The sequence below is a fragment of the Natator depressus genome, chromosome 6 (genome assembly GCF_965152275.1).
Source record: "Natator depressus isolate rNatDep1 chromosome 6, rNatDep2.hap1, whole genome shotgun sequence".
Lineage (NCBI taxonomy): Eukaryota > Metazoa > Chordata > Testudines > Cheloniidae > Natator > Natator depressus.
Window position 1 is genome coordinate 60,324,637 of NC_134239.1, and position 21,732 is coordinate 60,346,368.

General features: G+C 44.9%; 1 protein-coding gene across 1 annotated transcript in view; it reads right to left on the minus strand.

Annotated features, from left to right (window-relative positions):
• SPI1 (Spi-1 proto-oncogene) overlaps positions 1 to 7,807 on the minus strand; it is a 29,295-nt gene extending 21,488 nt beyond the window's left edge. The window contains exon 1 of the mRNA XM_074957022.1: positions 7,518 to 7,807. Coding sequence (XP_074813123.1) covers positions 7,518 to 7,562 — 45 coding nt within the window. The 5' untranslated portion in view covers positions 7,563 to 7,807. The remainder of the gene's footprint in view (positions 1 to 7,517) is intronic.
• Positions 7,808 to 21,732: the final 13,925 nt, after the last annotated feature.

Consider the following 21,732-nt stretch of genomic DNA (forward strand, 5'->3'; position numbering starts at 1 on the left):
GCTCCCCTTGCTGTGACCAGGGGAAGGAGCTTAGCATCTAGACTTGACTTGGTAGGGCTTATGCATCCCTCCCCAAACAGCCAAGTCTTTTCGGAACTGACTGTCTTCGCTGACTGTACACTCTTCAGAATTAAATTAAAAAATCTCCCCAAACTCACCTACCCTCAATCCAATTCAATCCAAGGGGAAAGTTCCAGGGTCGCAGCCCAGGTTTTTAAGTAGGTAATTGAGTCACTTGGGAAAGAATCTAGTATCTTTTCTGACTCTCCTTATTCCCAAAAAGAAGCTCTGGAGTCCTTGGGCTGCCCCTCTGTGCTTCCTCCTCTCTACTTGTGTATTTGTCGATGTGTACTGTGGCTTAGGAGCTCCCTCCCACCCAAGATGACTAAGATCCAAAAGTGAAGCAACTGCTCAAAGGACTGATGACCACCACCTCAAAAAAAAAAAAAAGGTAAAAGAACAGGAAAAAGTCAGAAAGTATTCCAGACCCTCATCTCCTGTCATTAGATTTATCTCCTCACCTGAAGAAAAGGGTACTCTTAGCTTTGGATTATGATAAAACCAAGCTAGAGAAGCAGGAGAGGTTCTCTCTTCCACCTTCCCCCCCCAGATTTGTTTGAAAACATGGGGAGTACCTGGGGAAAACAAGGTGATGGCTGCCATTAGGAGTCTGTCAGAACAAGAAGATGAACAGGTTAACACATGGGAGAAGTATTTCCCATTGAAAACTAAAACAGAATTTGCCTTTCCTCATTGATTTACTCCTTCCAAGAAGGCAGTAGGGAGGAGTGTGAAACTCACAACAAAGGGGAAAGGGTGAGATGGCAGAGCACTGAAATGTTACAGGCGTCCTAGAACCCAAAGTCTTTTTTTCTCCAAGATCAATGCAGCAGTGGCACTTCTGGAAAAGGACGTGGCAATTCCTATAGAGGGCGATTTCTTCCCAAAGGATAAAGAGGATAGAAAGATAGAATTGAACCTTGGAAGGGACTTCAAAGCTTCTTCAGTGTCCTTCAAAGCCTCACTGGCACCATGTACTTTGTTAGCACCACCTGTTAGAATGTTCTAATGAGATGCCTTAAAAAGCCACAACTGAATAAAAAACAATGCTAAAGAGACAGACAGATTGCTGCCATGGCCTTAGAGAATCCATAGAACTAACTTGTTGGCCAGTGGATAATTTATTCAAAGCAAATCTTCTATGCCTCAAAATTCTCAGGCACGACTGTTCAGGAAAAGCTTGATAAAGTGGTAGCTAACAACCAGGAAAAGCAAAAGTCAAGAAGGACAGTAGTCTCTTATACAGGACAGAAGCTGTACCTATAGTCACTTGTACCCACAAACAGAGGTACCAGAAAAGGGACTCCTCTTATTTGACGGGTAAGACCTAGTCCCAAAACACTGAAGGGAAGCCCAGATCACAATGAGTCTAACCCTTCCTTCCAGATCAGTATGACTGCAACGGAACCTGCCTCCATCCAGAAATAGGCCTACAGGGCAGTATATACCACTTCTCAGATTTCAGATCTGTGGGTACAGGACAGAGGACAGCATGGATACTCTTTGGTCCTCTTGGTTTCTCCTCCACATCCTTTCTTCATGCCCTCTCCAACTACAAGTGATCAGAAACATCAAGTAATCCTGATTTCTCACACCTCCAACAGCTTAATGATGGTAACAATCCCTCAAGAGAAAAGGTGCTGAGTGTTGTACTCTATATTTTCTTCATAGTGGGGAAAAAAACAGGAGTCTGGTCTGTATTAAAGCTCAAGAGGCTGATAATGTTCTGAACTGATGTTCTAGCTTCCACTGTCTCTACAACTTAACTCACTGTATTTTGTTTCCATATACATGCAGCCTGGATACAGTCATGTCAGTAAGAATTTCTGAAATCTCTCCTCTTAGAAGACATGAGCCTTAGTGCTGCTTCTTAGTCATTTGTAACCACCACTGACTCTCCCCCCACTCATAAATCATAAGAAATAATTCTTACTTTTTTTGACAGAAACTTCAACACACAAAAGAAAAAGAATTGTACATGCTAGTTATGCAAAGTGCAGTTAAAACATTAACCTTTGTAATACAGATCATTTAGGAAAACATCTGTGTGTTTCCTTTCACCCCAACTACCTGAGTCTGAAAGCATTCCAGTCCTCCACAGCTAGATGGATCAAGTGCTGTATCATTGAAACATATTCAGCCACACATAAACAAGTTCCAGAACGGGTCATTCAACACATTCCACAGCAGCATCCTGTACAGAAAGGGCCTCAGCCACCACAGAGGAAATCTGTAAAGCTGCCACCTGTCATCCGTAAAAAGTTTTATAAAGTATAACCAACTTCACATTCATATCTCTGAAGAAGCATCCCTTGGCAGGAAGGCCAAGCAGTGGTCCCAAAATAGATAAATACTACCAGTTTTAGATAAGGGAGAGAACTTTCTTCTTTCCTACTTGCTTCTCCTTCCCTAATATTTGTTCCTTACTACTAGTGATTCCCCAAATTTGGGAGTGAGGTGGGAACACAGAGAAAATGTGTTACCTGGTGACTTCTGTTCTGAGACTGCCCTCTTCCCCAAGGCCTCCCTCACAAGAGAACTCCAGAGTCACATGAAGTCTGTGCTGCAATCAGTATCAGAAAGGCACAGGGCAAATGTCTGATGGGAGAAGAGGTCAGTTCCAGAAAGAAAATCATCAAGTAGCAAATTTTCCATATTCCCCCATTTCAGTATAATTTTTAGCAGCCAGTAGTCTCTCAAACTCCTAGAGGTAAAAAAAATTAACGATTTCTCCTATTTGAAAGCTAGTATTATAAATTCAGTACAATTATTAAGCCAGTCAGCATTGGTTCTAGCTGCACAGAGTTTTGTGATACAGCCAATTGAAATCCAATTCAGAAATGAAGTGGGAATAAACAGGCAAGAGAGTAATCAGAATAATATGATTTTAAAGTCTAAAAAGTTTAAAAAACCACCAGGACTAGAAAAATTTGGGTAATTAAAAATTAGACACCTCACTAAACGTGACATGATTATCACTCAGAAATCTAATTGTCTCCAGTGGGAGCTGTGGGTGCTCAGTGCCTCTAAAAATCAGGCTTCTTTTATGTAGGTTTATTTATTTATGAATTTAGATGCCTTGATTTTAGATATCCTATTTTGAAAATTTTGGCCTTAGATTCTCTGCCTTGTGGTTTATTGGCCTTCCTGGTCACTGCCCCCTTGGACAAAGAAAAAATATCATATTAATTCTTGCATCCCATGCCAGTCTGCTCCTCACAAGGACCTTAAAATGGAACTTCCTATCACCAACGTATCTAAGTAGATTCTCTCAGCTGTATGGATGGGATGACTAATATGTGAAGATCAATAATAAATTGATGACAATTTCTGTTTTCTCTCTCCTTTTCCTTGATGAACTCTGTCATAGTAAGACTGAATGTTTTATCTATCCTTCATAGAATTCATCTCAAAGATCCCTCCTTAAATCACCGTTTAGTTTCTACTTTAGGTTTCATTAAACTTATATTTTTGTCTATCATCAGGAAGAGAGATGAGCTTTCTCTGAGCCTCCTTCTCCCATTGACACCAGCATGTGTTCCTATGGTCTCTTGGCCTCCCCACCACCACACACTTTGGGGTAGCCTGCCCTCTTCTGGAACCCCCCAACCAGGCACACATTTACCAGGTAGTTTAAGCCATTACTACTTCTAGGATGCACATTGATCTGAAAGGTTTCAGAGTAACAGCCATGTTAGTCTGTATTCGTAAAAAGAAAAAAGAAAAGGAGTACTTGTGGCACCTTAGAGACTAACCAGTTTATTTGAGCATGAGCTTTCGTGAGCTACAGCTCACTTCATCGGATGCATAGCATATCGTGGAAACTGCAGAAGACATTATATACACACAGAGACCATGAAACAAAACTTCCTCCCACCCCACTGTCCAACAGCAGGACAGTGGGGTGGGAGGAAGTTTTGTTTCATGGTCTCTGTGTGTATATAATGTCTTCTGCAGTTTCCACGATATGCTATGCATCCGATGAAGTGAGCTGTAGCTCACGAAAGCTCATGCTCAAATAAACTGGTTAGTCTCTAAGGTGCCACAAGTACTCCTTTTCTTTTTTCTTTTTATTGATCTGAAAGCTTTTTCCAGACAGGAAACAAAAGAGCAGCACATGTTACTTTTTAGAGATTTTAACTCATGTGTATTATGAGAATTCCATGCTCTTTGAGGAAGGTGACAGGAAGGTTTGCTAGGAACTGATTGTGCTTTGAAGTTGGTCTCCTTTCCTACATGCCCTGAGCTTCAGTAGGTCATCCAAGACTATCTTCCAACCTCAAGCAAGTGTTCAGCAAACACATAAATCAAATATGTCATTGACATTAAAGGGAGAATTGCCCCACCCTACCCCTTGGCTTGGCAAATCTAGATAAAATTACTGCAGCAAGAAAAGAGCTACAAAGCTATTTGGACAGTGTAAATGACAGAAGTTGAGAAGAGCTGCAAGTGGTCCAACTGAATTCCAAATAATAGTCTGAATATTTTTCTCTGTCTAAGATTTTGTCATATGGTTCAATCAGATTGTACATTTACTGAATTCTGTTTGGGTTTTTGTTTTGTTTTTTTTCTCCTGGGTGTGTGATTCAAAAATACCCAACACAACTCCCCATGATGTGCAGCTGAGACTGGTTTTATGGACAAACTCAACCTTATTTCCTTGGAAAAATTTACAAAACTCTTTTTTAGAAAGGGGAAAATCATGTTAACCTCTTCTCTCCACAGACTCAGTGGCCCACGCAGGAAATGCAGGTGTGCTAGACATGCTGTATATGGAGGGTTTCTTTCCCCTCTCTCACACACAAAATTTCACATCAAAACTGTTGGTTCTACAGGCAGCTCCTTAGAGATTCTCAGGCATCTCAGGGCAGCACGAGACAGAGGTTTACAATTGTAGACCTTTCTGCCTTGGTGTGAAAGTGGTTAGATCCAGAACTGCACTAGAGAGAACATTTGTCCTAGTTTATAGGATTCTTCCCACTGCGTCTTCCACATTAATTGTTTAACCTCCAAAGAAAGAAACTGTGACTTTTAACCATATTCAACCATCACTTTCCAAATCAAGCCTAATGGTTCTCTAGCCAAATCAGGAGGAAGGCAGTTACAGACACACCCTAAACTGAAAGGGGAGGGACAGAAGAGGGAAGTGTCACTTCACAGAAACGCTGACTCTATAAACAGCTAATGTCTGCCCCTAAAGAGTCCCAGTGGGCCAGCCACTTACAGTGAAACTGTGTGTGCTCAAATTGCTGGTACGCAAAGCACCTAAACTCAAAACAAAATTTAAAAATTGTGGAAAATACAAAGTAATCTATTTTTGAATATTTTAATCACATAAATCAAAAAAAAATATTTGTTCTGTCAGATGCTTCAATAAGATGTGATTCTATTTCCACTACAAATAGTCTCTCCTCTGAACAGAGTGTAGCTAGAACTCCAATCTGAATGGATTAACAAAGGTTATAATAATGGGTAGACGGTGCTGGATTTTCACTCACTCCACACCCTGGAATTTGAGAGTGGAAGAGAGGCTCCTGAGAAAGAGGGTTATAGGTGAATGAGACCGTTAGAGCAGTCAGGAAACCCCTTCTCTTTATTTTTCCTCAGACTCCAGGGGAAGATTCGGTCAGTTTTTATAGTAATGCTTGTTGGAGAATTCAGAATTGTGGCATGACCTCAAAACAAGCCCAGAGTCATTTATGGAGAACAGTGGAAATCTCAATACTCATTCAATTCACTCAAATCCTTTTCAAATTATGATCCTGACAGATTCACAGACAGACTGACTGAACTGATGTAGGCAACATGGGACACAAATAATTTTGCATGTTCCTTCCACCCAGGGGGTAACTATTGGATTCCATGATCTCCATGATCTGAGAAATATTGCAATAGTGTGTGAAGGGAGAGATCCTGCTACGGTCACACTTATTTTGCTAGCAACATTGATGCCAACAACTGAAAGTAATTGAGAGGTATATTTATGGAGGATAGGTAGCGCGATGGGAGATGGCAAAGAGAAAACCTGGTAAAAATTTTGCCAAAGTGTCCCTGGGGCTGTACTGTCTCCTAACTGAGTACAGATGACCTGTAAGTAAAGCATGTGCCAGATAAAATCCCCTCATTTGACTTCTCTGGAACGTATACAGAGTTAACAAGTGTACTCAGGGCCATCACCCACCCATTCTACTTCAGAGACTCCCCATTACAAAGCTGCTGTGTCTGAACAGCAGGCTGGTGAAACAACTTTCTTAATAAACCGAGGCTTAGCTACTTAGTTACGAAGATATGGATTCCATGGTTCTTGTATGAGAAATGTTGCAATAGTGTACGAAGAGAGAGATCCTGCTGCAGTCACACACATTTTGCTATCATCATGGATGCCAGCAACTGAAAGCAATTAAAAGGAGTATCTTTTTGGAAGATGGGTAGCGCGATGGGAGATGGCAAAGAGAAAACCTGGTACAAATTTTGCCAAAGTGTCCCTGGGACTGTACTGTTTCCTAACTGAGTACACATGGCCTGTAAGTAAAGCATGTGCCAGATAAAATCCCCTCATTTGACTTCTCTGGAACTTATACAGAGTTAACAAGTGTACTCAGGGCCATCACCCACCCATTCTACTTCAGAGACTCCCCATTACAAAGCTGCTGTGTCTGAACAGCAGGCTGGTGAAACAACTTTCCTAATAAACAATAATCCCCAAGTTAATTACTTTAAAGTAAGAGTTAACAGTGTAACAAAGCTTCACAGGCAAAAGGGACAGAAAAATTCAATGATCACTTATAAAAAGGAAAGTTTGTGTCGCTGGAAAAAAATATAGAGATTTAGTTAAGGTTTTATCTTGAACTTTCCAGCTGACTTTTTATATTCCAAAAAAGGAAAATTTTCAACCCTATTATACACAGATGGGTGGAGTGAAGTAGGGGAGATTTAGGATTATTTCAAAGACACAAATTTCACTCATATTTAAAATAAAAATCTCAAAATCTTTAGAAACTGAATCCAGAGACTAGAATCTTGTCCCTTGCAAATAGCAAGCAGCCGTGGAGTTTCCAAAATATAAAACCAGCACTTGGTTGCTTTTATCTCACAGACTGGCAGATATTTTAAATACATAAAATTATGTTTAAGTATACAGATTATAAATAATTACAACCTCAAACAAAACCCAGCTTTTATACCACAAAGCCAACTTTGGAGAAAAGTTTTACTGATGTGTTAACATCTATAAAATATAAAAATACTCAAAAACTATACAAGTTCAGAGAGCAAACATTAACTTCCCATTCATTAGAAAACTTGTCACTAGCTTTATACATTGACCTGAGCCCAACTTTCAGGCATTACAAACACAGACAAAAAGAGAGGCATTCTCAGATAGTAAATCCTAATTTGCTTTGTCTTTTGTTGCTGAACCCAATGAGCCATATTTGGAATTAACCCCATATACTCACAGGGGAAATGAGGGGAAATCCTTCCATTTTGCAAGCTTGCAACATTCAGCCAACTTCTTAGTGAATTTTCTAATTTCAGTTTTCAAACATCCAGAATAACTGACTTTAAAAATTGCATCAAAAAAACAAAAAAACACAACACAACAAAAGTGAGATCTTTGGACTCCTTGAAGTCCCCTTGTTGTGATGGATCTCAGGATAGGAGACGGGCCCTAATTAACTTTCATACTTTTCTGTAATAGGTTCTGAGGTGAGAACCTTCCCTAGACTTATCTGAAGTTCCTGATTTTATCAAATGTCTGTAGAAGGGAGATAGTCCCTGGGCTGTATCAGCTCAGTGTGACATCACATCAGCCTCAAACCCAGTTTGCATAAATCTCATTTCAAGGAGTTGTAGTGCTGAAACAGGAAGTCTGTCACCAGCCAGATCTGCCATAGGCAGGTGCTTACTACATAACCAACAGCGCAGGCCCCACCAGTAAACAAGCATACTGGTGCAGTGTTTTTTATTGACGGTGAGAGAACAGAATGCTTCATATAAGTAGAGTTTGAAGCACAGTGATGTTACAGCTCTCTGGTTTAATGCAGTGACACAGATCTGAGTTAGTGACTCTGCTTATGATGGTAATACAGTGACATGAGCCTGCATTAATGGTAGCCCTGTGTTGGAGTGATGCAGCAACATATCTCAGTGTCCATGATACCTCTTTCTGGGAGCAATGCATGCTCAAAGATATGGTCTTAAGTTGTTCAAAAGGCTGAAGAGAACTCCATGGACACTGCTTAATAACCACTTCTGATATGGAGTTAAGTGATTCATTGAAAGTGGTTAAGACCCTTCATATGTTTCCTTGAGGTCTCTGAACTTATTGGATTGTGGAAAGGGAAAGCATTTAGTGGGGAGTGGAAAAGTGTCCCTTTTTGGGTAGATCTACATTGCAAAAAAAGACTTGTGGCAGCAAGTCTCAGAGCCCAGGTCAATTCACTCACGCTACAGGGCTAAAAATAGTAGTATAGATGTCCAGACTGAGGCTGCAGCCCAGGCTCTGAAACTCAGTGAGGAGGGTGTACCTGTCCCTTTGTGTAAAGAATCTGAAGATTCAGATCCTAACATTTTCCTGAGCAGACTCTGCACCAGCCCTTCTTCCCATACATCATCCTCCCTCTCTCTGTCCTGCTGTTTTACTTAAATGTGGCTGCACTGAAAATATGTGCCCTATCATTGTGCCTGGTGCTGGCAGGAAAATGAGGAGGCATGGAGCAGGGTGTGAGGATTGAAGCCTTGCAGCCTGTGTAGAGCTGACATTCTTTCTAGCTCTGCAAAATGCCTCCTCATCTTGCAATTAGTTGTTCTTATTTTGGAAAAATGAATTGTGGTCATTTGGATTGTTCCCCTTCATTCTATGCCCTGTGCCACAGGTTCTGCTTTTGGCAGGAGTATGCTCACCGCTCACCTGGGACTATGTGTGAAGGGGAATTTCAGCTAAAGTGCAAACTTCCTCCCTCTTACACTGGTAAAACCAAAGGCCGGTCACAAGTTCCTCTCTTTCCCAGCCCTGAAGAACCCAACAAACAAACCATATTAGCAATGGGCTGGGGCTGGGACATGATGGGAGGTTAACTCTTGATGTCCTAGATTGAATTTCTTCCTTATTGACTGGTACCTAAGCATCACATTCCTGTTTTGCTGGCACCAGAAAATCTTGTCGTTTACTTTGAGGAAAACAAGCTGCTAAATAGTTCACATCAAAGACCACCTTCATCTCTGATAGGTAGCAAGCTTAGTGGGTAAAGGGAATGCAGCAGCTGGGTAGCCCTTGATGTTCATAAGAATAAAAGGAAAACTACAGAAATATAGATTAGATGTAACTACTCTAAAAGAGATACAAAATTAGCTAAAATCAAATGTAGAATCCTCATTAATGGTTCTTTGTCAAGTAGGATCCTACAGAGAGCCATTCTGGGTCCAATCCTATTTATATTTTCATTCATGACTTGTAGATTGTGGAGGGGAGTTCACTAATCAAATTTATTGATGATGCATGTCTGTGAAGGGATCAAAAGTACTTGAAAGACTAGGGTTAAAATAAAGCACATTGGTGATCATAAATTGTAAAAATGATCAGAAATCAATAAAATAAAATTAATTAAAAACAAATGTGAAGGAACAGTGAAATACATAAATCTTGAATATGGATAACTGGTTGGACTGTGGTTATAATAGATGATAAACTGAACAAAAGTAGTCTTGGCTATCTGGACATCATGTATAGGGAAGACATGCTAACTGACTGTTAATACAGTGAAACACATCTTAAGCACCCACTGGAAGGTAAAACAAGTTAAAAGTGATGCTTAATTCAGGTGGCCTTCTACTAATGACTAAATTCAATTGTAGTCAGTATATTGGAAGATACTTTGGAGCCGTCATTTAAGACAGGAAATTACCTAATAAGGATGGATGTGTTGCACAAGCTTCACTGTACTCAGAGGAATGCTAGAAAGAGGATAGGTGCCAATTATTGTACTTTGTCAATTAGAACAGAATAAGAAGTCATAAAACTTGAGCTACAGAAGGAGGAATGCTGTAACTCTAAGACCAGTCCAGCAATGGAACAAGCTACCAGGGAAGATGGTAGAATCACCCTCAGTTGAAATGGTCAAGGCTAAGACAAAACACTCATTTAGAGTACTAGATTTTGGTTAGGGAAAATAACAAACCTGTTGTGATTCAGCCTAGATGACTATCTAATCTGTGTTTTTATACCAGATCTATCACTGTGTTATCTTTGTGTTCAAAGTCACTTGTGAGGTCCTTTCCAACGCAAATGAGTCTGTAAGTAGTTTAATAAATTCAGCTACACTTTGAATTAAGAGTGTATCCATCATTGCTCAGTCCTAAAAGGATGCCTATTAAGGGATGTATGTTTGGCTCAGCCTCTTTGGATCCCTGAACCTTTTATGAGATTAGAATGTATATATGTGGAACTACAGATGGGTTTCCAGGTTACAATATAATAGCACACCATTGTATAGATATAGTTTTAATCAGGTCATGAATTTTAAAATGCAAGAGGCTTATCCCACTGCCCTTCCCCCCCCCCCCCCACTCTGTCAGACACATCCATGGAAAAGACCCAAGTGCTTATAAAGAAGTTCTCAGAATTATTTTGATTTTTCTCTTTCTCACTATCTGTTCCCATCAGAGACAAACTCAGGTGGGTTTTTTTCTGTCTCCAACCAAAGTGCAGGGTCCCAGGGTCTCCATTAATATCATTTAGTTTTTATACAGTGCATGGCATTTTACAGATAAAACATAATCTCTGTCTTGAAAAGCTTCCAATCTCCAATTGTACAAGACACAGAAAAAACAAGAGGCAAGATGAGCAGGTAAATGAAGGCCAAGGTTTACACAAATTAAGGTAATCACAGGTTCCTTGGTTTTGTATTGAGATTGTTCCAGGGTTGTTTGTTTGTTTGTAATTTTAAATACTTGTATCTATTTGAAAATAGCATTTTTATTAATTTGGTTTAGGGGTAAAGGGCAGCATTAGAAAGTCAGAAGTAGTCAATTTGAGGATAGATTTTAAGAAGGAAAAGGAAGCTGCCTGGCATACAAAAACAGTGATGTCATTCAAGGCAACAGGGAAGGGTGAGAAAAAGCAGATGCATTTATTGGAGAAGAATACAGAGGTTGCCTGAAATAAGTGGAAATGGCACATGGTACAAGTAGGTGAGTGGCAGGAGCTGAGAGCTGAGATGTGGGAGTGAACAGAACTATTTAGAGTCTTGAAGATGAGAACAAATAGTTTGAACCTGATGTCAAATGAGAGAGGTAGAGCCAGTAAAAGTATTCAAAATTGGGGGTGATGGAATCAGAGCAATGGAAGAGGAAGATGAGCTTAGAAATGGTATTTTGAATAATCTGGAGGATGTAAGTCGAAAGCATATTTCCACACAAAGTGCACACAACTCTAAGACTGGATACATAGTGTTTGGTGCTCCTCACGCACAGAGTGTACTCCATCTATTGAAAAGGCTCCTGAAGTTGCTTTGAAGAAGACTAAGGCAGCTTTTGCTTTGTTGAGAGTTTGGGAATAACTCCTAAACTGGAAGATTAACCTCTGGAAAAGTTTAACAAGAGGTTTAATGTAATTAAATTACAGAAAACCCCTTCTCTAAACTACATTTCTCCCTGCTAGTGTATATGACTGAGGCACATTTTAAGTGGCCCCACCCCCAATTCTACCCATGTATTCTTCAAACCACCTCTAACCACAAGCTACCAGAACAGAAGGGTTTTAACTTACAGCCACATCACATTGAGGTCCCTTTACCTCAAACCTTGCCTGGTGCTCACAAGGTAATTTTTCTTCCTACCAAAACCACATACAGGTCGCTGCCTCCTTTTATCTTGGTGACTCTTGTCACAAAAGAGCCTTTATGCAGTCTGTGCTGCTGAGCTTTGTTGTGATGATGAGACATGGCCTCTGTGCACACTAGGATCCCACAGGGCTTGTATACCGTCCCCACAGCTGTGTTGTCCGTAGGATTTGCACTCTCTCTTCAGGGCTGAAGTGGCTTGTTGGCCCTGTATACCATCCTCAGAGCCACGACGCCATGAGGACTTTACCCTACACTCCTAAGACCCAAGCTTCCCGTCAGGTCTCTTACATTTTCCCTGCATCTGAGGTGCGATGGGTCTCTCTATTTAACCCTTTGTTACATGTGCTACTATTGAGGCCCAATGTGTAACACCAAAATACAAAGCCTTCTTTATTTCCATGGTGGAAACAAGAGCAGGGCAAGAACTGATGCGAGTCTTCTGGCTAAAGAGGAATTTGTTACCCCTTCTTTACAGATATGGAGTTTGAACCTAGGTAGCCTAACAAACTGAACACAGACACCACTGACAGACATACTCTATTGTATCTATGTGAGGTTCTATCCCTCACTGAAGTTCCCCTCCAAGTCCTAGAACACTAGAAAAGGTGTGCTGGTATAGCAAAAAAAATAAAAATAAAATAAAATAAAAGTGTGTTAGCTGGTATAGCTTATACCAGTTCTCTGAACAAAATAAACTATACCGACAAAGAATGTTATGCCAGTATAACTGCATTTACACTAGGGCTTTTGCTAATATAGAAATGTCACCAAAAATCATACCTGTAACTGACATTACTATATTGGCAAGAGTCTGTGGATTTAGACCAGGTCTACTCTATCTCTGAACCAGGATCTCCTGTCCACACAAACTTGCTGCCTTTCAAGCATGTGGAGACAAATTTCACCTCTTAGCCCTGGAGAGGGAAGTTCACAGCCCATCCCAATCTGCCACCCACAGAAAGGTCGATATCCATTGGCGGTATGATGTGGTTATATAGTATTACTGAGGCAAGATTAAAAAAAATAGGGTGCAGATTGTCAAAAAAGGTCAGCACCCATCAGCTCCCACTTAGGCACCTAAATATGTATTTAGGTTTTCAAAAGTGCTCAGCACCCAGCAGCTCCCATTGCGAACTATCTACTCCTAGACCGACAAGGAAAGAATTCATAGTTCTTTGAGTGATTGCTCATATCGATTCAAATTAGGTGTGCGCGTGCTGTGTGCATGGTTGTCAGAAAGTTTTTCCCTTAGCTACTCCCGTCAGGTTGGCTGTGGAGCCCCCTGGAGTGGCGCTGAATATATGACCCTGCTGATCCAGCCCCTCCTTTGTTCCTTCTTACCGCCAGTGATGATCATTGGAACTGCAGTTGCTTGCGTAGCAAGTGCTTCTCTTAGCGTGTATAGTAGCTGTTAGTTTGTAGTTTAATTTGTATATATAGTTGTAGTTTGTAGATAAGGTATTGGGTGTGGGGTTTACCTCCCAATCACTTCCCTTCCCTTGGGTTCTGGGGCATGCCTCGGTCCCAAGGGTTTAAGCCCTGCAGAACCTGCAGTAAGCCTATTGCAAGAGGCGACCCCCAGGACTTGTGCCTGAAGTGTCTGGGGAAGATGCACCAGACAGAGAAGTGCAGGATCTGCAAGGCATTCCGCCCCAGGACTAAGAAAGAGCAAGACTTCCATCTGAAACAGCTCTTGATGGAGTCCGCTCTTCGCCCCCAGCCTGCCGTGGACTGTCAGGACCCAGCACCAAGCGTGTCCATGCGGAGCGCCCTGGCCTCCGTATGTGACACGGCGCTGAGGATGGACTCTGGCCTAAGAGACCCTTGGCACTGGCACTCCCCAGCACCACAGGCTGCGGAGACAACCCAGCACTGCTCCGACTCCCCAGTGCCGCACAAGCGGCATAGAAGGACTGATGGGGTTGTTTCCCTGTGCTAAAGACAGTGGTGCCGGTGGGCATGGCAGCAGTGTGTCCTATGCAGGAGCACTAGGTGCCAACAGCACAGGAGTCGGTGCCGTTGACTTTGGTCCCGTTAAGGGGACTGTCAAGTCCGGCACTCAGCAACACTCCTGAAAGGCAGTGCCAGGTGGAGGAGTTAGAGCTGCCCTCTACCCCGGACACTTTTGAAGCTGCCAGGGACTTGATTGCCATGATGGCACCTCATCCCATGGTAGTCAGAGTCAAGCCTCTGGTGCCACAACGACCGGCACCACCTAGAGCAAGTGTGTGCAAACTATAGCCTGTGGGCCGGATCTGGCCCATCAGGGCTTTAGATCCAGCCCGTGGGATTGCCAGACCGACACCGCTCATGGAAGCAGCTGGCACTGTGGCCCCTGGAGGGGGTGGGGGGCCAGAGGTCTCCGCATGCTGCCCTCACCTGCAGGCACCGCCCCTCGCAGCTCTCAGTGGCCAGGAATGGAGAACCGTGGCCAATGGGAGCTTCGGGGGAGATACCCGCAGGCAAGGGAAGCACGCAGAGCCCTCTGCTCCCCCTTCCCCAGGGGCTGCATGGATGTGGTGCCGGCTGCTTCTGGGAGCAGCACGGGGCTAGGGCAGGCAGGGAGCCTGCCTTATCCCCGCTGTGCGCTGCTGCCACCCTGGATCCACTCCCTCCTGCACCCCAACCCCCTACCCTGATCCCCCTTCTGAACCCCAACCCCCTGCCCTGAGCCCCTGCCACACCCCACACCCCTCCTGCACCCCAACCCCTTGCCCTGAGCCCCTTCCTGCACACCGCACTCCCTCCTACACCCCCGCACTCCCTCTTGCACCCCAACCCCCTGCCCCAGCCCTACATTCGTGGCCCTGCATGAAATTTGCCCACCAAGATGTGGCCCTCGGGCCAAAAACTTTTCCCACCCCTGGCCTAGAGGCAAGCTGGCTAGGATGAGACAGTCGCCTGCCCCAACTCGGCACCGCTCCCCATGGCACTGCTCTTGATCTCCCTTGTCACATCACCATTTGCTGGCACCGGGTTCCAGGTGGGGTTCTCCAGCACCATCGGGGTGGCAATTACCCTCCCCGACATTGAAGGTGGAGCGACACCGGTCCCTGGCGCCAAATCCTCAGCACTGGTCCCCTTCACTGGATCTTCAGTACCGGTCCCAGGCACTGGACCCTCAGCATCAATCCCCTGCACCAGACCTTCGCCACCAGTCCCTGTCGCAATACCCACTGGCGCCAGGCGTGGCCCTTACAGTCAAGGTTGGCTTTGTCAGACTCGGAATCCTTCTACTTGCGACGTAGCCAGCTCAGGTCGGACAGGCACCAACGTTACACAGGTGTGGTGCTTTGGCACCCCCAGTGGCAGCCAGCTGCACAATGTCCCTTTTGGACCCCCTGGGCTTACCACTTGGCCCAGGGGTACTTTTTCAGGGGCTCCCAGTTGGTGGCCTCCGAAAGTTGAGCACCCCCACCATCCAGAGACCGACCTATGCCTTGGGGTTCTGAGACGACGCCAGCACAAGGCCCGCTGCCCATTCAGGCCACTGCCATTGTCACAACGGTCGGTGCTGAGGTCCTCGGAACTGGTCAGGAGGACGCGAGAGAGCTGGAGGGTCAGGAAGACCCTGCATCACCTCTGGCCTCGTCATCCTCGTCCCCAGACAAGGCGATGGCAGGGGCTTCGGCCTCGGGACCACCCCTCAATTGACCACAGAGCCCACCAAGACCTGCTCCGCAGGATTGCCCGCAACATGGGGTTGCAGGTAGAGGAGGTGATTAAACCTGAGAATCCCATGGTGGACATCTTGGCACCAGAGGGACCATGCAGGATAGCTCTGCCACTGATAAAAACGATCCAGGGCAACATTAAGACCCCTGTGGCAGACCCCTGCATCTATTGTGCCTACCACTAAATGCGTTAAGCGGAAGTACCTTGTACCCTCTAAAGAGTATGAATACCTCTTCTTGCACCCGCAGCCCTGCTCCTTAGTGGTGGCCACAGTTAATGAAAAGGAGAGACAGGAGCAGCAGGGACTGACTCCCAAATCAAAGGAGTCAAAATGGATGGACCTTTTCGGTAGAAAGGTCTACTTAACTGGAGGCCTGCAGCTGAGGATAGCTAACCAGCAAGCTATCCTCAGTAGATATAACTTCAACTCTTGGGCCTCCATGTTGAAGTTTAAGGAGCTGATTCCACCGGACTCCAGAGCCAAATTTGCGGCTATAGTTAATAAGGGAAAGGCAGTGGCCTGGACCTCTTTACAGGCTTTACTGGATGCTGCAGATTCAGCCGCCCACACCCTTTCTTCCGGGATAGCCATGAGAAGGGGCTCATGGTTAAAGGCATCCGGGTTGCCCCTGGAAGTGCAGCAAACCCTGAAGGACCTGCCATTTGGCAGGACAAGCCTGTTCTTGGAGCAAATGGACTCCAGGCTGCATAGCCTAAAAGACTCCTGGGCGACCATGAAATCGTTGGGCATGCACACCCCGGCAACCCAACGCAAACATTTTAAACCGCAACAACAACAATACCCCTATCCTCCTCGGCCGAGGCAGGACTTCTATAGGAGGAAGGGTAGGAATGGCAGGAGCAAACCTTCCCATCCTCCATCCAGGCAGGGCTAGAGCCTGACCAAGCCATCAATGGGCTCAAAGCAGGCCTTTTGAAGGTGCACCTGAGGACGGCGCACCCGCCATGACACTGGATCCTTCCCCTTGTTTCTTGAATCGTCTGTCTTACTTGTTCCATGCTTGGTCCCAGATAACATTGGACAGCTGGGTTCTTCGCACAGTAGAAGTGGGATATTCTTTCCAATTCTGCCCTTCCCTTCCCTTCCCTTCCACCCCCTTTCCCCGGCCCTCTTCAGGAACCTTCTCACAAGCAACTCCTAATCCAGGAGGTGCAGGCACTCCTTGCTATTGGAGCGGTGGAGGAGGTTCCTCAGGAGCTCAGGGACAAGGGATTCTATTCCCGTTATTTCCTAATCCACAAGGGAAAGGGGGGTCTCAGACCCATTCTAGACCTGCGAGGACTCAAGTTCAGGGAAAAGTTGAAGTACCGCATGGTCTCCCGAAGTGCTATTATCCCTTCTCTGGATCCGGGAGGCTGGTATGCCACCCTCAACATGAAAGACGCTTACTTTCACATAGCTATACAGCCTGCACACAGTTGATTACTCAGGTTTGTCATCGACCACAACCATTATCAGTTCATGGTCCTTCCCTTTGGCCTGTCAGCAGCCCCCCAAGTGTTCACCAAGTGCATGTCGGCTGAAGGAGGCAGGTGCAGGTATACCCCTATCTTGATGACTGGCTGCTCAAGGGACACTCCAGGGAACAGGTCGAGTCTCAAGTCCGATTGGTCAGATCCACATTCAAGAGACTGGGTCTCCTCCTCAATGTGAACAAGTCGTCTTTGTTACTGACCCAAAAAATAGAGTTCATTGGGGCAGTATTGGACTTGATACAGGCAAGAGCATTTCTGCCAGAGGCCCGCTTCCAAGCGATGACAGATATTATTCAAGGCCTCAGGCGATACCTGACCACTACAGCAAGGGGATGCTTGAGTCACCTCGGCCACATGACAGCCTGCACCTACGTGGTCCGGCATGCCAGAATGAGGCTCAGACCCCTCCAAGCATGGCTCGCTTTGGTTTACTGCCCGGGGTGCGACAGCCTGGACTCGTGGTCACTGTGCCAGAGCAAGTATTCAAGTCCCTCCGATGGTGGCTCGACCCTCAGACAGGATGCGAGGGAGTCCCCTTCAACAGCCCTCAGCCCAGCTTGTCCCTGGTAATGGACACATCAGCTCTGGGATGGGGCGCGCATTTGGGAGATCTCCAAATGCAGGGCCTATGGTCGCAGGACGAGCTCTCACTCCATATCAATATCTTGGAGTTGAGGGCTGTGTGACTAGCATGCCAAACCTTTCAGGCACAGCTACAAGGACAGTGCCTGGCAGTTATGATGAACAACACCACTGCCATGTTTTATATCAACAAGCAGGGTGGAGCCCATTCCTCTCCCCTATGTTGGGAAGCCCTCCAGCTCTGAGAGTTCTGCATAGCCCACTCCATTCACCTGGAGGCATCCTATCTCGCAGGAGTTCAGAACGAACTAGCGGACCACCTCAGAAGATCCTTCCACAATCATGAGTGGTCCATCCGCCCGGATATCATACACTCCATCTTCCAGAGGTGATGGATTCCCCAGGTCGATCTGTTTGCCACCTGAAGCAACAGAAAGTCCCCACGATTCTGTTCCTTTCAGAAACACAGCCCAGGCTCGCTTGCAGACGCATTCCTGCTCCCCTGGCAGGACGTCTGTTGTACACCTTTCTGCCAATCCCTCTCGTACGCAAGGTCCTACTCAAGGCCTGCAAAGAAAGGGCCACAGATGATTCAGGTGGCACTGGTGTGGCCTCTCCAACATTGGTACACCACACTCCTGGAGCTGTCGGTGGATGCCCCGATCACGTTGCCACTACTTCCGGACCTGATCACATACGACCAGGTTGCCTTCATCACCCCAACCTCCAGTCCCTCTATCTCATGGCCTGGAAGCTTTATGGCTAAATCCCATGGAGCTCCTGTGCTCAGAACCAGTAAGAGAGGTCCTACTCGGCAGCAAAAACCCCTCCACTAGGGCCCCATACCTAGCAAAGTGGAAAAGGTTTACATTCTGGTGTGCTCAGCATCACACACCTCTACTCTAGGCACCCATACCACTCACCCTGGAGTACCTACTATACCTGAAACAGCAGGGTCTTTCAGCATCGTCCATCAAGGTGTACCTTGCAGCCATTTCAGCCTTCCACCTGGGAGCGGACCAGGCGTTCCGTCTTTGCCACCCCCTTGGTTGCCCATTTCCTCAAGGGCCTGGAACAGTTATACCCACAAATTAGACAACCAGTCTCTGTGTGGGACCTTAACCTGGTCCTCTCCAAACTAACGGGGCCCCCTTTCGAAACGCTGGCGACTTGCTCCCTTCTCTACCCATTGTGGAAGGTAGTCTTTCTGGTCGCCATTACCTCAGCAAGGAGGGTGTCAGAGTTAAAGGCCTTCACTTCCGACCCCCCCACACGGTTTTCCATAAGGACAAGGTACAACTCAGACCTTACCCTGCCTTCTTTCCATAGGTGGTGTCACATTTTCACACCAACCAGGCCATTTTCCTGTCTTTCTTCTTCCCTAAGCTTCATGCTAATATCCGAGAACAGAGGCTGGATGTTCGGCGGGTACTAGCCTTTTACATCGAGCGCACAAAGCCGTTCCGAAAGTCAAACCAGCTGTTCATGGTGATGGCAGACTGGATGAATAGGCTCCCGGTCTCATTTCAGGAATCTCATCGTGGATCACGTCCTGCATATGGACTTGCTACAAGCTAGCTAGGGGTTTCAGCCCCGGCTTTTATGGCACACTCCACATTTCATTGGCGGCGTTCCTGGCCCAGGTCCCGATACAAGAGATCTGCAGGGCAGCAACGTGGTCCTTGATATATATGTTCACCTCTCATCACACCATCATCCAGCACACCAGAGATGATGCAGCATTCAGCAGAGTGCTGCTCCAGGCAGTGATTCCATAACTGCGACCCCACCTCCAGAGTAGGGCTTGGGAGTCACCTAATTGGAATCGGTATCAGCAATCACTCAAAGAAGAAAAACGGTTGCTCACCTTTTCATAACAGTTCTTCGAGATGTGTTGCTCATATCCATTCCAATACCCACCATCCCAGCCCTCTGTCAGAGTAACCGGCAAGAAAGAACTGAGGAGGGGCTGAGTTGGCTGGGTCATATATTCAGCACCATGAAGGCGCCACTCCAATGGGCTCCACAGCTGACCCGATGGGAGCTGCTAAGGGAAAAGCTTTCTGATGACTGCGCACGTGGAATGGATATGAGCAACACATCTCAAAGAACAACAGTTACGAGAAGGTGAGTAACCGTTTTTTTCACTACCAAGGTACAAATGAAAAGGGTTATTAGTTGGCATGATTCAGAGTAGCTCACTAGAGTCAGGAAGAAGTACACATAGACACAAACGCACACATGCACTTTGGTAAACACCAAGGAGGGAGAGGGATTGTTTAGGACAGTGCTACTCCAACTTTTCATGCTGCAGACCATTCCTTACAAAAAGTTCTTCTCACGGCCCCTTCAAGCCCCAAAACTCCTTGGTTCTCAAAGTTTCTTTTTGCAAATCACTAAAAATGGTTCCATGGACTGGGGGGGTCTAGGAGCCACAGTTTGAGAATCAGTGGTTTACAATGATCAAAAATGTTTCTACAGAACTGTATTGGAAAGATGCAAATTGTCCATAAAATAGAATATTGAAGCAAAGCAGAGACGATCTCACTTTGGGCAATCCAGATGGTTTCAGCATCTGCCTTCCACTTGACTCTCCTGGATTATTTACTGTCTTTATAACCCCTTTTTCATCCTTAAGGCATAATCAAGATTACCATCTTAATATATGTCAGATTTTTAAAAGGAAGGATTTACACCTTTCCATTTTTGTATAAATCTCCATCTTCTTATAACTTTTGTATTTATTTCTTCCCAGGTAGTTAAAGTAGCCTACATTTGAGCCGTTGCGAGAGTGTTCACTCTGCCATCTATCCCTGAAGACTGCATTGCCAGTAATAATATCAGCCAGTAAAATCAGTGAGATTCAGCCACTAATGGTTGACAACCCCCTATAGAGTATTCCATAAGGATATGGTAGTCTTATACCCACACCCCAAATTCCTATCTAAGGCAGTCTCTGATTGCTATCTGAACTAATCCATTCATTTACTTGTTTTTCCCTAAGACACACACTTTGCCAGGAGAAGCTAAGATACAGAACTGAGTTGCAAAAAGAGCCTGTAGCTATTATGCAGATAGGACTACAACCATATGTAAATCTTCTATTTTATTGAACCATATCAGGGAGGACATAATCTCTGTTCAGATATATTCTAAGTGGATCACACATGGTATACAAACCTGTAGCTACAATAGTACCAGTAAGCCTTACAACGTTTCACTAGGGCCCAAGCAGCCTTTACAGTCTGTCTCAGAAATGTTTTTGTTGGCTGCTACCTAGAGTTCTATTCACGTTTATGCAACATTTCTCTCTTGACTTGGCAGCTATATGTAAAAGCCTGTTCCAGAGAGCAATCCAACACTCATTGTTTAATTAATATTCCTTAGATTCACCTCTATTAAAACTTGTTACTGCTAGTAATCCCCTAGAAGTGGGGGGTCTATATAGGCAGGAGAAGAACTGTAACTCACAAATAACTATAATTCTTTGAATAAATTGTCTGTATAGGTCTATGCTCCCCACTCTCCAGCACAACTGGTTTGTCTGGGATTCTGAATAAGCAGAAGGAACTGAAGCATTAGGAGTCAAAACTCTTTGCAGAACCTTACTCCAAATGTTCAGCTCTACAGGGAAGAAATCATGCAAGCAGCTTCAAGTGCTCATAACTTTCCAAAGGCATCTGATTTGGTTATAGAAGCACATGCTCTTTCAGAAGTGTGGATCTATATTTACATTTTTTTCAAAGAACTACTTGCTGGTGAGCAGCCTTTCCTTTGAATGCATTTGTTTTAAATTAATTTGGAGCCTTAGGTAAACTTTGTCTTAATAAATTAAATTTGACATCAGTTAGAATCCTTAGCCTCTGCAGAACTCTGCATCTGCATTGCTGAAATTCTTCTGTACTTCAGATTCCTTGAAACATGGAATGGCCAGCAGAAATCTGAACATCTTTTACTGAAGGAGCTGTAAACTTGTCCAATGCAGACAGTCTGAAGAACTTTAGAATTGGCCTAGAAGAGGTAAGTAGCTGGACTTTAAGCCATTCAGTCCCTTAGGACCACCCCTTGGTTATTA